This window comes from Cercospora kikuchii, assembly GCF_019650295.1.
Source record: "Cercospora kikuchii DNA, contig_00003, whole genome shotgun sequence".
NCBI classification, from domain to species: Eukaryota; Fungi; Ascomycota; class Dothideomycetes; order Mycosphaerellales; family Mycosphaerellaceae; genus Cercospora; species Cercospora kikuchii.
In genome coordinates this window covers 820,279-834,163 of record NW_025408584.1, presented here as the reverse complement: position 1 = coordinate 834,163, position 13,885 = coordinate 820,279, and the positions used below count along the sequence as shown (strand labels likewise).

General features: G+C 51.5%; 7 protein-coding genes across 8 annotated transcripts; 5 read left to right on the top strand and 2 right to left on the bottom strand.

Annotated features, from left to right (window-relative positions):
- Positions 1-779: 779 nt before the first annotated feature.
- CKM354_000472400 (uncharacterized protein) lies at positions 780-3,816 on the top strand (the record flags this gene model as incomplete). The annotated part of the gene is made up of 3 exons (XM_044799972.1): positions 780-1,060; positions 1,167-2,588; positions 2,640-3,816. 3 exons carry the CDS (start codon positions 780-782, stop codon positions 3,814-3,816), a joined length of 2,880 nt encoding a protein of 959 aa, XP_044655907.1.
- A 771-nt stretch (positions 3,817-4,587) lies between these two features.
- CKM354_000472300 (uncharacterized protein) lies at positions 4,588-5,349 on the top strand (the record flags this gene model as incomplete). The annotated part of the gene is made up of 1 exon (XM_044799971.1): positions 4,588-5,349. The coding sequence occupies one exon, from the start codon at positions 4,588-4,590 to the stop codon at positions 5,347-5,349; it is 762 nt and encodes a 253-aa protein (XP_044655906.1).
- A 230-nt stretch (positions 5,350-5,579) lies between these two features.
- On the bottom strand, positions 5,580-5,957 carry CKM354_000472200 (uncharacterized protein; the record flags this gene model as incomplete). Its single annotated transcript, XM_044799970.1, has 1 exon — positions 5,580-5,957. The coding sequence occupies one exon, from the start codon at positions 5,955-5,957 to the stop codon at positions 5,580-5,582; it is 378 nt and encodes a 125-aa protein (XP_044655905.1).
- A 1,445-nt stretch (positions 5,958-7,402) lies between these two features.
- CKM354_000472100 (uncharacterized protein) lies at positions 7,403-7,678 on the top strand (the record flags this gene model as incomplete). Its single annotated transcript, XM_044799969.1, has 1 exon — positions 7,403-7,678. One exon carries the CDS (start codon positions 7,403-7,405, stop codon positions 7,676-7,678), a length of 276 nt encoding a protein of 91 aa, XP_044655904.1.
- Positions 7,679-7,708: 30 nt separating this feature from the next.
- CKM354_000472000 (uncharacterized protein) lies at positions 7,709-9,529 on the top strand (the record flags this gene model as incomplete). 2 transcript variants are annotated; one of them, XM_044799967.1, is made up of 1 exon in its annotated part: positions 7,709-9,529. In XM_044799967.1, one exon carries the CDS (start codon positions 7,709-7,711, stop codon positions 9,527-9,529), a length of 1,821 nt encoding a protein of 606 aa, XP_044655902.1. The 2 variants fall into 2 exon arrangements, with proteins under 2 accessions (XP_044655902.1, XP_044655903.1); XM_044799968.1 differs by having other exon boundaries at positions 7,808-9,529.
- Positions 9,530-10,063: 534 nt separating this feature from the next.
- On the bottom strand, positions 10,064-10,965 carry CKM354_000471900 (uncharacterized protein; the record flags this gene model as incomplete). The annotated part of the gene is made up of 3 exons (XM_044799966.1): positions 10,064-10,163; positions 10,214-10,295; positions 10,347-10,965. The coding sequence occupies 3 exons, from the start codon at positions 10,963-10,965 to the stop codon at positions 10,064-10,066; spliced, it is 801 nt and encodes a 266-aa protein (XP_044655901.1).
- Positions 10,966-12,147: 1,182 nt separating this feature from the next.
- CKM354_000471800 (uncharacterized protein) lies at positions 12,148-13,251 on the top strand (the record flags this gene model as incomplete). The annotated part of the gene is made up of 3 exons (XM_044799965.1): positions 12,148-12,279; positions 12,332-13,060; positions 13,114-13,251. 3 exons carry the CDS (start codon positions 12,148-12,150, stop codon positions 13,249-13,251), a joined length of 999 nt encoding a protein of 332 aa, XP_044655900.1.
- Between the last annotated feature and the right edge of the window lie 634 nt (positions 13,252-13,885).

Genomic DNA, 13,885 nt, shown 5'->3' with positions numbered 1-13,885 from the left:
TCATCGCATGACTAAACGGTCATTCTCTTGATTCATATAAGACAATAATTCTAATACTAATGGCTGCATACTTGGTTGGAATGTCCCCGATCTTCGCACCTTGATCAAAATATGACGAGGAGAAGTGGGAGGAAAGTTGCTTGTACACGTACATTCTTTGACAATATTATTGGTTGCTCAAGAGCTGCACTCCCTCATAATTTCATTGGTTGATCATCGATGCCTTGCCTTATTTTTCCTACCCCATCTGTGCTCGTCCATAGCTCTCCGCAATGGCATTGGGGATACCCTGCGGCCATCATTGTCAGGGAACGCCTCTGCGTGTGTACACTGCGAAGACATGTATTGAAGCGAGGAATCCTGCACGGACGACTGCCTCTGATTTACATTTGCGGTGATTGGTCGGAGAGGACTCCGCCCCTGGTCGCCCATCAGAGGTTGACGCCGCTTAACGAAGGGCTCCCGCCGATATCGAGGCTTGGGGTCTCACGATAACCGCTTAAGCTGCATCTCTCCTCATCGTGGGTGATGCTGAGCTGCTCAGCATGCGTTCAACGAACACAACGACACGCTGTATACCCTCTCACAGTGTGCACGACACCAGCAGCCCGGGATCCCGCAGGCGTGAGAACGGCAGCGACGACAAGCTCAGCTTAGCACCGCTGCGTACCATCCTTGGCGCAGCGTCGAGAGCAGCATCTCCAGCATCTCCGGGGAGAATGGTGAAGCACTGCTCAGCACTGCACAGGGAAGGCGAGTGAGCCGTTCGCGATCGATCAATGGAAGTGGCCACGACCGGAAACGTGCACCGTGCAGCAGGGGGCGTCCGACAATCCCATTCCTTTGGTCGTGCTGGTGACACATCGAATGCGACCTCTTCTGCCTCACCCGCGGCTGCGAATCGTACTGCTGCCGCCAATGTCTCGACCACGGCGGTGGCGCCGGGTGCATCGGCTCCCTCGAGCAAGCCCAGACAGCGGCGACGCAAGAACAATCAGGTCGAAGATCCCGAGGACGCGTCCAAGCGACGATGTGTGAGCACGGCTTGCACGGCATGTCGGTGTGTAGCCTTTTTCTGAATCATTCACTTACATGCCGAGACGCGGCAGAGCTTCATGCACATAGCCGAGAGCAGGACGTGACTAACAGAGCCCTGCGATTCTCAGGAAGCGAAAGTCGAAATGTGACGGCAATCTCCCCGCCTGCGCAGCCTGCTGTCAGGTTTACGGCACCGAATGTATCTACGACCCGAATTCGGACCATAGACGGAAAGGCGTGTACAAAAATGATCTGGATAACTTGAAGACGCGGAGCTCGACATTGCAGACACTCATCGAGGCGATATTGAATTACCCGGAAGATGAGGTTGCCGGCCTGGTGCGGGACATACGGACGTGTGAGAGCTTGGATGTGGTAGCTGAGAAGATTGTTGCAAGAGAGAATGGCAAATTGGAAGAGGAAGAAGAGGACGAAGACGTGTCCCCCACGCTGGGGAATGGGAAAGAGCCGACATCAATGTTCGAATCACATCTCTACGGCAAGATGGGCGACTTACGGCTGGACGAAGGCTCAGTACGGTACATCGGAGGGACTTCGAATCTGATCCACCTGGGACAAGAGGAGACACTCAACGATAGTACGGACGAGTATCTGCAGCAAGAGAACCCGGTCACATCGTGGACAAATGTCACAAACGATCCTGAGCTGGTCTTGCATCTGGTCAATATGTACTTCACCTGGCACTACACTTTCTTCACTACGCTTTCGAAACAACTCTTCTTCCGCGATTTCATGCTTGGACGGCCTCCACCTTACGCGAGAAGGAAAACGCACTACTGTACATCGTTGCTGGTCAATGCTATCTTGGCACTGGGGTGCCACTTCACTTCACATGCTGGCGCGAGAGATAATCCAGACGACTCGGCTACGGCGGGCGATCACTTCTTTCGCGAGGCCAAACGCTTGATTATGGAGAATGATGAGCATGAGAAGCCTCATCTAACAACTGTCCAAGCACTGGCCCTCATGTCTGTTCGTGAAGCTGGGTGTGGCAGGGAAGGTCGCGGATGGGTGTACAGTGGTATGTCGTTCCGTATGGCTTGCGACATGGGTCTCAACCTGGATCCTAGCCAACTTACAGGCAACCGATATGTTAGTGGAGACGAGAACGAAGAAGATGTGCGACGGGTGACCTTCTGGGGCTGTTTCCTATTCGACAAGTGCTGGTCGAATTACCTTGGACGTCTACCACAGCTACCTGCTTCGATCGTTACAGTATCCAAATACGAAGTCTTTCCGGATGAGGACTCTGCGCCATGGAGTCCATACACCGATTCTGGATTTACACAAGCTCATGCACAGCCTTCACGAACTAGAGCTGTTGCGTTGCAGCTGACGAAATTGTGCGAGATCAGCAACGATTTGATGAAACATTTCTACAACCCAACGGATATGGACAAGACGAAAGGGAAGGCAGCTGAGCTCAAGAAGCTGTCAGATATTCATACGCGATTGGAAGCCTGGCGAAGAGATTTGCCCAAGGAGATGGAGCCGAAGGAAGGTGGACTTTCAAGCGTGCTGGTCATGCAGTAAGTGCTCGATGGGGACGTTATTTGACGTGGATTACTGACTATTTGCAGCATGTTTTTCCAGCTGCTATTCATTCACCTCTTCCGACCTTTCCTGAAGTACACGCATGCCACATCACCACTGCCCGCAAACGTCAGCCCGCGAAAGCTCTGCACGCAAGCAGCTGCCATGATCTCGAAACTCATGCGGCTATACAAGAGATCGCATGGCTTGCGCCAAATTTGCAACATTGCGGTCTACATTGCGCACTCGGCTTGCACGATACATTTGCTCAATCTGCCTGACAAGAACGCTAAGCGCGATATTGTGCATGGCGTCAAGCATCTCGAAGAGATTGGCGAAGGCTGGCTATGTGCTCGAAGATCGCTCGCGATTATTGGCGTACTGGCCAGGAAGTGGAATGTCGGACTGCCAGAGGAAGCCACGAGCGTTCTGACAAGGACAGATGCCAAGTTCGGAACTGTCATTGGCGAAGTACACTCACCCTCAAGCCAGACAAGCAGCTCAAGGCGCCGCCTTTCAGATGTATCAATGGCACCGCCTATGCTACCGCAAGATATTCAAGCCCAGGGATGGCAACAACAAGGACCGATCAACGATGCCAGAGTGACACGACCACCGGCCGCTGTAGGCGTTTCTGCTGGCGCACCACAGAACAACATCAGTTATCAGCTTCCGCCCCAGGACGCATACAGCATGCAGCCACAACAACACCCTTCAAGTACACATACACCGCAAGCTCCTCGGGCCAGAAATTGGGCCTCAGCAACGAACACCGGTCGTAGCCCCAGTGACATGTTCGGAGGCGTCGAGCAGCTCATTCGAGATAGTCAAGATTGGGCATACCGAGACCAAGCTCAAATGGCAGCCGGGTTCGGCAACTGGAATCGACTTGACATCGATTCCACAGCTTGGGCACAACAAACTCCCGTCACAACTCACGCTGCCAATGCCGCCATGCACGTCCCGATTGACATGCACAATGGCATCGTAGGCGGTCCTGTTCAGCAGCAGCAACAACAACAGCAGCAGCATATGGTCCCCGGAACTGCTCCGCCGCCCGCTACGTCCGTTCCTCTCGCCGCCGCGAGTACAGCCGGATATACTCCTCACGCGACCTCGCCGCAATCTGTCGCTGCTGATCCGGGCATGGCCAATTGGCTTAGCTCGATGAATGCATACAATAGCATGGCGACAGCTTATGATGAGAACGAATGGTATCAGTGAGATGCGATATACGAAAGACAACTACGGGAGGCTCCGGTGATGTTTGTGTCTAGCATGTATAGCGTGTTGGCTAGCAAGTGGAGTTTGAGTTCGCTCCGTGTACATGATACCCGGCTTGGGTGGTAATGTTTATGAAGTTATGATTGATATATTGGTATACACAAAATCAAGGATCGACAGACGATGAAATTGTCATTCCTCATCAATTAAGTCAATTCTCTGCACACTTTCTATTGTCATCTCTGTGTTGCTCGACTTTCATGTTGCCCGCTCATATTTTAGGCTTTTGGCCGAACGGAAGCTTCTGCCAAGCTTTCACTGAGTTTCCTGGTTCGTGGCGAAGTCATGACATCGAAGGACTTGCAACTTGCAGCGGATCTGATAATTGTAGTATCGACCTTCTTTTGCTGGCTTAGTGCCGCGATATTTGGATTCGCTGGACCATCACGCGACGATGAGATCCTTGACCGTCCCGATCCGCGTTCATTGCAAGAGAGATCCATAAGAAGACGTGCCTCATCGCGAAGACACGAGCACCAGTGTTCCGGATTGTGACACAGGCGCGGATCGCAGGATCTCATCTGAAGTTAGAGAGATGTCTGATGAAGGCGGGCACAAAGCGGCGACTACCGCTGATCGTCATGTATTGCTCTCCGTGAGTGTGAACATATCGCGTCACACAAACTGACCACTTCTACTTGGCAGAGAGCAATAGATCTGGCACGAATACGCGATAACCAGCGAAGAAGTCGCCAAAGAAGAAAAGAATATATGAATGACCTCGAAGCCAAGTACCGAAATTGCGAACTCGTGGGAATCGCAGCCAGTGCGGAGATTCAGGCTGTGGCGAGACAAGTAGCAGAGGAGAATAGACGGCTTCGTGCACTTTTGGCGAAGCATGGTATCTCAGTGAGTGAAATTGATGGAGACGGGAGCGGGGCGGAGAAAGCGAGAGAGCTGGAAAGCTTGGTGGGAAGGAGGAAAAGTTGCGGTGGAGAAGGCAGTAGAGATGCGACTCCGAATCTGGAGTCTTGCGAGAAGTCGCTCGAAGAAATGAGGCAGCAGCATGGTCAGATGCCTGAAAGAGGAAGGAGATGGTCGCGGGAGAAGTTGGCGAACTTGCGGCCTTCTCCAGCTGCAACTGGTCCCAGCGAGCTGGGCATGGCTACTGCGAGTGCCACCGTTGGCAGCCAGCAGGCTGAGAATGCCTACACGCCTGAGACTGGAATCGCATACGCACAAGTCCCATCTCTCGAGATATACGATCAATATTCGGACCAGGGCCATTTAACAAGCTTCGCTCAGGACTGGCCACATCCTCAGAACGTGGAGCAGTGGCCTCAAAGCACAATTACAGACCATCAACACAGGTCATGTAGGGATGTGGCAGAAGCTATCAGATATGTTCGGCCGACTTTATCACAGCATGAATTGGAACAGCAGATGGGATGTCAGCCTGGCATCGATTGTAAGGTGCCGAATCATGAGGCTTTCGATCTTATGGACCGTCTTTCCGAGGATACAAGGCAATGACCTGGACGCAGGGAAAGAGGATATTCTGTTGAGTTCTGTAGACACTTTTACAGAGGCGAAATGATTTGTGGATGCAGAGAAAAGAGCAACGAAACAGAGAACCACGCCAACAACCTTTGTGGTCTCTCGTCCACCTTCTTCCAAGCTTCTCCTGCATACCCAAAACAACACAAACGCGGAACTCGACCCTCCAACTCAACGCCGTGACTCCGTCTATCCCTCCAACTCGCTCAGGCAGGCGCCAAGCCCGGGTTCGCCTTGACCCAGGCATTCACCGAGTCTTCCCAGCCCTGCACCAATCTCTCGCCCGTCTCCCAGATACTCGCAGCAGTATCCTTCGCCTTGACATCCTCCGACTCGGCACGCTTGAACGCAGCCCAAGCACCGACCAACTTCATGGTTGGAGCGCCTTTCTCGTCTGGGTTCTCCTCGAGCCAGTCCTCGAGGTCGTCGTACCAATTTGGGAAGTGCGACTCGCCAATCTGGCTGATTTCCTCCGTGAGTTGGTTGGCAATGAGGCCGTCGGCACGAATGTTGTGAGCATACGCTTTGAGAAGCGCAGCGAGTGGAGTGATAGTGGCAGCGTTTCTGGTAGTTGAGGCAGACATCGTGATTGAAGCGCGTGCTACTTGGAGAGGAGTTTTTGGTTCTTGCTGTATTATAGCTTTTGAGGTTGTGTTGAAGGTGTATTGGTTCTGGATCGTCGTGGTCGTCGTGCTATTGCTGCTGATTATGTTGAAGAAAGGAAGGAAGTATAAAATCGAGAAGAAGTGGGTATTAGTGCTAGCGCCGAATGTGGTGAATGATTGTGGGGTCAGCTGGGCTCCACATATTCGGATATGTGAATGGTATTGCACATGCATCTTGCATCTGACAGTGGTCTAGATGTCAAATCTTCAATCAGGGCCCATGAGAGCATGCTTGCAAGACGGATGCAGGCTTGTGAAAATTTCTGTCGAAGCCACACATTTGGAACTCTGATTCGAAATTTGCCCACTTTATATCAACACGAAGAAAGAAGACGCGAATGATTGCTCGCTTGCTGACAAAAGAAATCGCTCTTATGAAATGACCAAGACGAAGTCCATTGATGCAAACCTCTGTTTATCGAACAATCTGGAGGCACAGAGAAAGCGAGCATTCGCTCCAGCGTGAACACGACTGACAGTTCAGCGTTCTTAGCCACGAGAATATTCATTGGACATCTCATCGTCCTCCCAGCATATGATTACAGCTGTAGCAGATAGTCGAAGACCTCCATAGAGAAGAGACATGGACTCCGTGCCAACAAATAGAGGTCTCCACTAGTGTAAAGCAAAACTTTCTAGAGGCTGATCTCTCTATGCTCCAAGCACATCGAATCTCTGTGCGCGTTCAATACGGCTGCCCTTATGGACCAAATCATTTCAGCTTTCCAGAGAATCGTTGCGTAAAAGAGTTCCAGTAACGTTATTCGTAAGATAGAGGTCTTCGCTGATCGAACATAGCATTCTCTGGGATTGGGTCAAGGCATGATCCAGACAGTCGACTAATCGGCCAGCCTACAAAGCGTCTTAACTGTTTCGTCGACTCACGACGCGTATTTCGAGTTGTTATCGATCAAACACTGGAGGCGGCTTCAGTGAAAGCTGAATAAAACCATGCCGTCACACATCAACAAGCTGTCCGGGCCCGAATGTCGATTCAGCAGAAGCATAGAAGAAAAAAGTGATTGTACGATTGATTCAATCATCGTCATGCAAGCATAGGAGATGGACCGCAAATAACCTTTGCGACTATTTCGAGATCTCCTCAGACCTGCATGGGAGGGGATCCTTGAATTTGCTTTATGGTTACGGGTGGCGCCTTTGCTGACTCTTCCCACAACTCTACGGACACATACAGCGCGGGCTAAGCGGTAAAACATGTTTGCCCAGCCATCCAGATTGGGTCTGAGAAACCTTACTGGCGAACTAGTCAGTAGTGTTGTAGATGAGTGCATCATCAAATAAGCTATACTCGTCCGCTGCAACTTTTCTTCTCGCATTGGGCTTGGGGCCTGTACCCCGGGCAAATGGCCGACATACAGCCTCTTTACCCTCCACTAGACCTGGAGACTGGCGAGATTCGATTACTAAAGATAAAGCTCCTTGAATCCAGCGACAATGGAGCGAAGCAGTCGGCTCTTCAAGCAGAGATGCACAATGTCTCGATAGACGAAATCGAGAGGAAATATGTTGCGCTATCACACACATGGGGCGACTCACCGCCATCGAAGACCATGCTCTTGAACGGACAAGAAATCAAAATCCGGGAAAGCCTGCACGACTTTTTAATAAGATACCGCTAATGCATGACAGACCAAAGGGATGGCCGCCCTATGTTCGACACGGTTGAGCTATCTAAGTTCTACAAGACCTTCATGCGGAAGGAGGACTTATTGAAGAGCGAAATTTGTGAGCCAAATTTCCTTCCCAATATGTCGCTCTGGATTGACGCGCTGTGTATCGATCAGAGCAACGTCGCTGAGCTCAACTACCACGTAAAGAGGAAAAAAGATATCTATGAGAAGGCTTGGCACGTCATCATCTGGTTGGGAAATGCGACCGAGACGAGCGATGAGGCCATGAAGCTTCTGCAAAAGGCCCGTATGAAACTTGGCGAAGATCGAGTCGTCTACATGTTCCATGAGCCCATAGGAGCGTCTGCCTACAATATATTGCTCAATCCGATGCCTAATCTTGATCAGTGGAAGGCCGTTGAGAACCTGTTCGATCATCCATATTGGTCGCGCCTAGGGGCAGTGCAAGATCTGGCTTTCAGCATCCGACATGCCAGTGTCTGGTGCGGAAGGAGGCAAATGCATGCCCGTTCCATGGCCAAAGTACAGCGAGCTTATTTTGGGGACGAAATTGAGGGCATGATAGTGCGAGATTCCAATCATGCTAGATGGGATTCAGCAAAGACTGTGCCGCCTTCTCTCGTGCGAGGTGGACCCGCGCCGATTAAGATCGCTGGCGACCTTTCGCGCAGGTTGCATGACAACGGGATTCCTGATGCCGGGAGTACTCGCGAGATCATGTCCGTCAATCGAGCGAGAAAGGCGAGCTTGCCACACGACAGGATATACGCGCTGTATGGACTTGTCGTACCGAAGCCCCGTAATGCCTTGTTGGTTGACTATGGCCGCAGCGCGGCTCAAGTCTACTGCGATTATATCGAGTACGAAGTCAATACATCAAAGTCCTGGCAGATTTGGCAGCTGCTGACTGAGAAGAAGTCAGAGATCCCAGGACTACCATCCTGGGCAGTGGACTGGACTGCACAGGATTCCAGACATCAGATCATCCCCATGAGGAAGACTGCCATGCCATTGTCTTCCGATAATCAGCAACTGGACACCCGGAACTTTGTTGGCATGAGGATACCATCATCGCTACTCTCGCCGTCACTAGATGCCACCAATGCCGGAGGTTCGACCACTGCACTCTGGCGAGTCTTGAATCCAGGGTGGAGTGTAGTCGTGACAGGCCTCGTGATAGGCAAGATTGATGCCGGTGGCGGGCGGAATAAGTGCGTCGAAAGTCCCGATGATGAAAACGAGAAGTTCTGGAAGGACATCGATAAAGTTGTCTCTCTCCTTCAAGGGAGCTCTCTCAGTGATGTCGAAAAGGTCTTTCGGATCGGAGCCTGCTTGTTGATGGATGACAGCATGATGCGGCACAGCGCAGCGAATGGATGCCGTTCCAGATTCGTCGGCGATCGTCTTGACGAACTTGCACTTGTAGTCCACTCTGCAAGCCCGACTTTCCACATGCACTATCGAGATGCTATCAACAGCATACTACATCCTGGCTTCAATGGATCGAAAGATGACAGATCGCCGAGTAATGCGGCGGTGCAGATCATGGAAGATTATATGCATCGCAGTCTCATGCCGAAAATCATGCAGATGTTCTGGGATCGAACGTGGATCAGAAATGCTCGGTTCGATGCCATCGGAGTCGCGCCCGCTGCGGCGCAGCAGGGTGATGTCTTGTTTGTCCCTCGTGGTTGTCCTTTCGTAATGGCACTCCACCCGAAGGGTGACGGGACTTTCAGTGTAATTGGGCCTTGCTGGTTGTATGGGTTCATGCATGGAGAAGCTGTCAAGCTGAACGCGGAAGGTCGCATTAAGGAGAAGGAAGTGGTGCTCGTTTAAGCACGCAAAGGGCATAGGCCGGACCTCTCCAGGATGATTTGATTGTGGAGACGAGAGGATCACAAAAAGTGTCGCAAGCAGCAACAACAGTGCCAGAAGACAAGCTCAGTACATCTATGTCTAGCTTGCCCTTCTGTGCTCAATATTGTTATGGTGCAGTTTGCATCCATGACACGGGATCTGGGCTCGACTGAATAGGAGCAGCATTGCTCAGTATTGCATCCACATCGCCACAATTCTTGAACCTGCGCTTTCGGCAAGCTCATTGGCTAAGAGTCAATTCTCGAGCATACTCGGATCCATATTGGCCTGACCGGATGCTGTGTCTCTGGCCACGAAGGCAAGCATCTTAGCAACACGTAATGGACTTCGAGGATCGACACGCGGGCTGAGGTCGACTGGCGCTGTAGTAATGGGCGAACCTCAAAGCCTCAGTCTGTGATTCCGAAAACCTGACCTTTTATCGAAGCCGGACAGCGTGGTCGCGGCCTGAGAGTTCCGTTCTGATGTGCGGTATACGTGCACGGTTCTCGTTCATCGTCTCGGACGTTCCTCGACATGGGCATCCAGGCGCCACGATGTGGCACCATCCTCCACGACCAACTTGTGCGTATGGAAGCTGATCTGCTTGTACCTCGGAACAGTCAGCATATGTTCTCATCCCACAAAGCAAGTCAAGCTCACATCGTTCTGGCAGCTGCACGAGCTTGAGCATGCCAAGGTCCTCCGCCTCCAGCTGCTGCGTCTTCTCGGCTACGCCAGAGACCTGAGATTATATGTCAGTCAGATTCGTCTCAGTAGCATCGAATGTTCTTACAAGTCGCCAGGTTTCGCAGCTCCCCATCACAGCTCCCGAACCAGTACTTCAGCAGCCCTCCACTCGCACAAGCTTCTTGATGAGACATTTGATCAAGAAGTCCAAGTCTGTCACGATCGATGCCAGGCAGGAGAGTCGAACGGAAGATCACAGTGTAGAAGCTGAGTTCTTTCCACTCGAAACCTGTCTGTTTGCACAGCTCTCGCAGCAGCGCGAACACTTCGGGCCAGTTGAAGGATTCCAGGTATGGTGCTGTGGCGTAGTCTTCGCGAATTGGCTTGAGTGCTGTGAGAGCAAAGGCGAACAACCGGTATGGAGTTTCCAGGTCGTGGAGTGTGAGCTGATTGGCGAAGTCGTCGTATGGCGAGCTGATGAGGTGTGTCGCGTTCAAGTCAAGATGTGAAAGCCCGGGGTAGACTTGTGTGGTGCTAAGTAGGGTATCTTCTGCAATTTCTGAGCCATTGCTGTTGTCGACGGGTTTGCTGACTGGACTGCGTGTTGGAGGACTCGATCCAGCACTGTTGATTTCTATGACTTCCACGTGGGAGAAGTCTTCTTTGTTGGTCGCTGCTGTCAATCGAGTGTTGTCGGGGCCAATTGCTTGCACCAGGGTCGCCATCGGGACTAGGTTTCCTAGGTTAAGGGACTCGATCTTGCAATGCTTCGAATGTCTGTGGTGGTATGCACTTCAAATTCTCGCGGAACTGCTTGATTGTGCGTTGCGAGAGGCATTGTGGTTGAGAAGCGAGTGGTTTTGTGCACCGCACGCACGTCACCGCCTTCATGGCAGTAATTCACCATTCGTGCTATGGCGCGAGATTGCGTGATGGAGCCTCAGATGAGCAACTTGGCTCTTGCAGCTGACGAAAGCAATTTTGCCAACCTAGACTCTTCTACATTCTAGCATGATCCCCACGGGGAGTTCCTTCATAGCGTCCCGATGAATTGGCGGTCACCCGTGAACTCGGTAAGTCCTGGCCATTGTGGCATACTGAAGGATTACCAAGCCATCCTTTTGCCGCCTCACGATCATGGCTAAGCGTGAGTGCAGCGCACAGTGCTTCGATAGAGGTCGCTATGCGCTTGAGTTATGCAGATGCATTCTGTGTGTGGTGATACAGAAGGTCGATGGCGTACATGTATACATGTCCATTTTGACGTCGCTTGACGCAGGTACGGCATCGCCAAGACTACAAGCGGGATGGCCGTTTCACAAATAGAACCGACTCTCTCCGCTTGTCTTTCCTTTGTCTCTTGTCCGCTCCATCAGTACAATAACAGTCAACACGAAGGTATCATCTCTGCTCTGCACATGGAAAGTATTCGGGAGGTTGTTTGGCCTGGCCAACAACTCAGAGGGCAGATCACGGACTGTTATCGAAACCTCCTAAAAACATGATTTCGGCCACATCGTGTGTTTCATAGGGATCCTCATCGATGCTGAAGGCTCTCGTGTGCGATCCTACGCCTGCTGCTGCTATGCTATAGAAGCCAGCGAACAATCATTCGATGCCTCGGCATTAAGCAGGATTTAAACAAGATCGAGGACAAAGCCACTGCTGAATGTTCACGTGATGTTGGCACGACCTTATTCCCACGGCAATCTCGGCTATCACTTTCATCGAGGGGACGTAAGCGGAGCTTAAGGCTCGACTAGTATCACTAATCGGCGCCGACAGCACTTCAGTCCGATGTGCTGACATCAAAAGAACTACGTCGTGCTGTTCACTTCTACAATATCCTAATTTCTGACCTTTGAAGCTCAGTGTAGTTGTGTCAAACCACAAATTTAGACTTCAAGATGTCGGGCGCTTTCGATACTGCTCTCACCAGGGCCTTGGGAATCAAGGTACCTGTCATCCAGGGCGGAATGATGTGGGTGGGATACGCAGAGCTGGCATCTGCGGTGTCGAATGCTGGTGGACTGGGCATCGTGCGTCTTTCTACGGGACGTCTCCGTTCTGGATTGTACTAACATTGGCCAGATCACAGCTCTTACACAACCAACGCCGGGCGATTTGCGCAACGAGATCCGACGATGCAAGAAGATGACCGACAAGCCATTTGCTGTGAACCTCACCATGCTTCCGGCAGTCAACCCGCCTCCATACCAAGAGTATGCCGACGCTATCATCGCTGAGGGCATCAAGATTGTAGAGACTGCTGGTTTGATCAAAGAAGTTGTGCCCAAGCTCAAGAAAGCTGGTATCACAATTCTTCACAAGTGCACAACGATCCGACACTCTCTCGCCGCAATCAAGATGGGCGTCGACTTTCTCTCCATTGATGGCTTCGAGTGTGCAGGTCATTGCGGAGAGACCGACATTCCAAATTTCATCCTTGTCTCCCGCGCACGACAGGAGCTGGGCAACACACCTTTTATTGCCTCGGGCGGCTTTGCAGATGGGCAAGGACTTGCTGGCGCATTGGCTCTAGGAGCGTGCGGCATCAACATGGGCACTCGATTCATGTGCACAATCGAGGCGCCAATCCACCACAACATCAAGGAGACAATTGTAAAAGCTGATGAGAACGATACTGAGCTTGTCCTTCGACGATGGAAGAACACAAACCGGTTGTTCAAGAACAAGGTTACTGATGAAGCTCTGAAGATTGAGCGAGAGTCGACAACTGGGAAGTTTGAAGAAGTGCAGCCACTGGTCAGTGGGCAAAGAGGGCGACAAGTGTTCCTGAATGGCGATCCAGATTACGGCGTAAGTATGAGATGCCGATCATACTACGAATTTGAGCTAATATGATCCTATAGGTCTGGACAGCAGGCCTCTGCATTGGACTTATCAAAGACATTCCAACATGCGAAGTGCTGGTCTCAAGAATCGAACAGGAAGCGCTCGATACCATCAACAAGCAACTCTCATACATTAAGGATAAGTCAAAGCTTTAGGTATAGCTACGAGCTGAATGTATTATCAGGATTAGCGATTTTGTACAGGCATCGCAAACAGATACGATTGATCAGTCAGAGCCTCACAATTGATGATGCACGAATGCAGTAACTCACGATTTCTCGAATGGCCTTGCTGATCTCGTCAGAATCTTATTTCCAGTCGACGACACCAAATCGAAAGTTTGTCGGATTGCAACCCGAGTATGAGAACCGGGTGCTGCGAATTGGTTCGTTGAGCCGCGTGCGATCCTATTAACTTAGACATGCAGGGCTCAGGCAAAGATCGGGGACGTGCATTTCTTGCCGCGCCAAAGGCAAAGCGGAACGACAACATTCCATCTGCTGACACGCTTCGACCTACACTGGCTTCAAGCGCACCGGATGTAACGCCCATCAGGACTAGACGGATAGCAATGTCTCAGAGGCGGGAAATTGTTCGATTCCCTTGCCCACCACGGGCTGGGAAGTTGATTCTAACGCGCCAGTTCGCATTGCTGCACCCAGCCAGTCCGATAGCTCCGGAGTTCTCGTCAGCGTATGTATGCTGCACGCCTCACAGCACTTTGCTTGGCATCCGACCTCTCCGGCACATCACTTGCCTTCTTTGGACAGTGTTCGCTGGTCGAGCCCA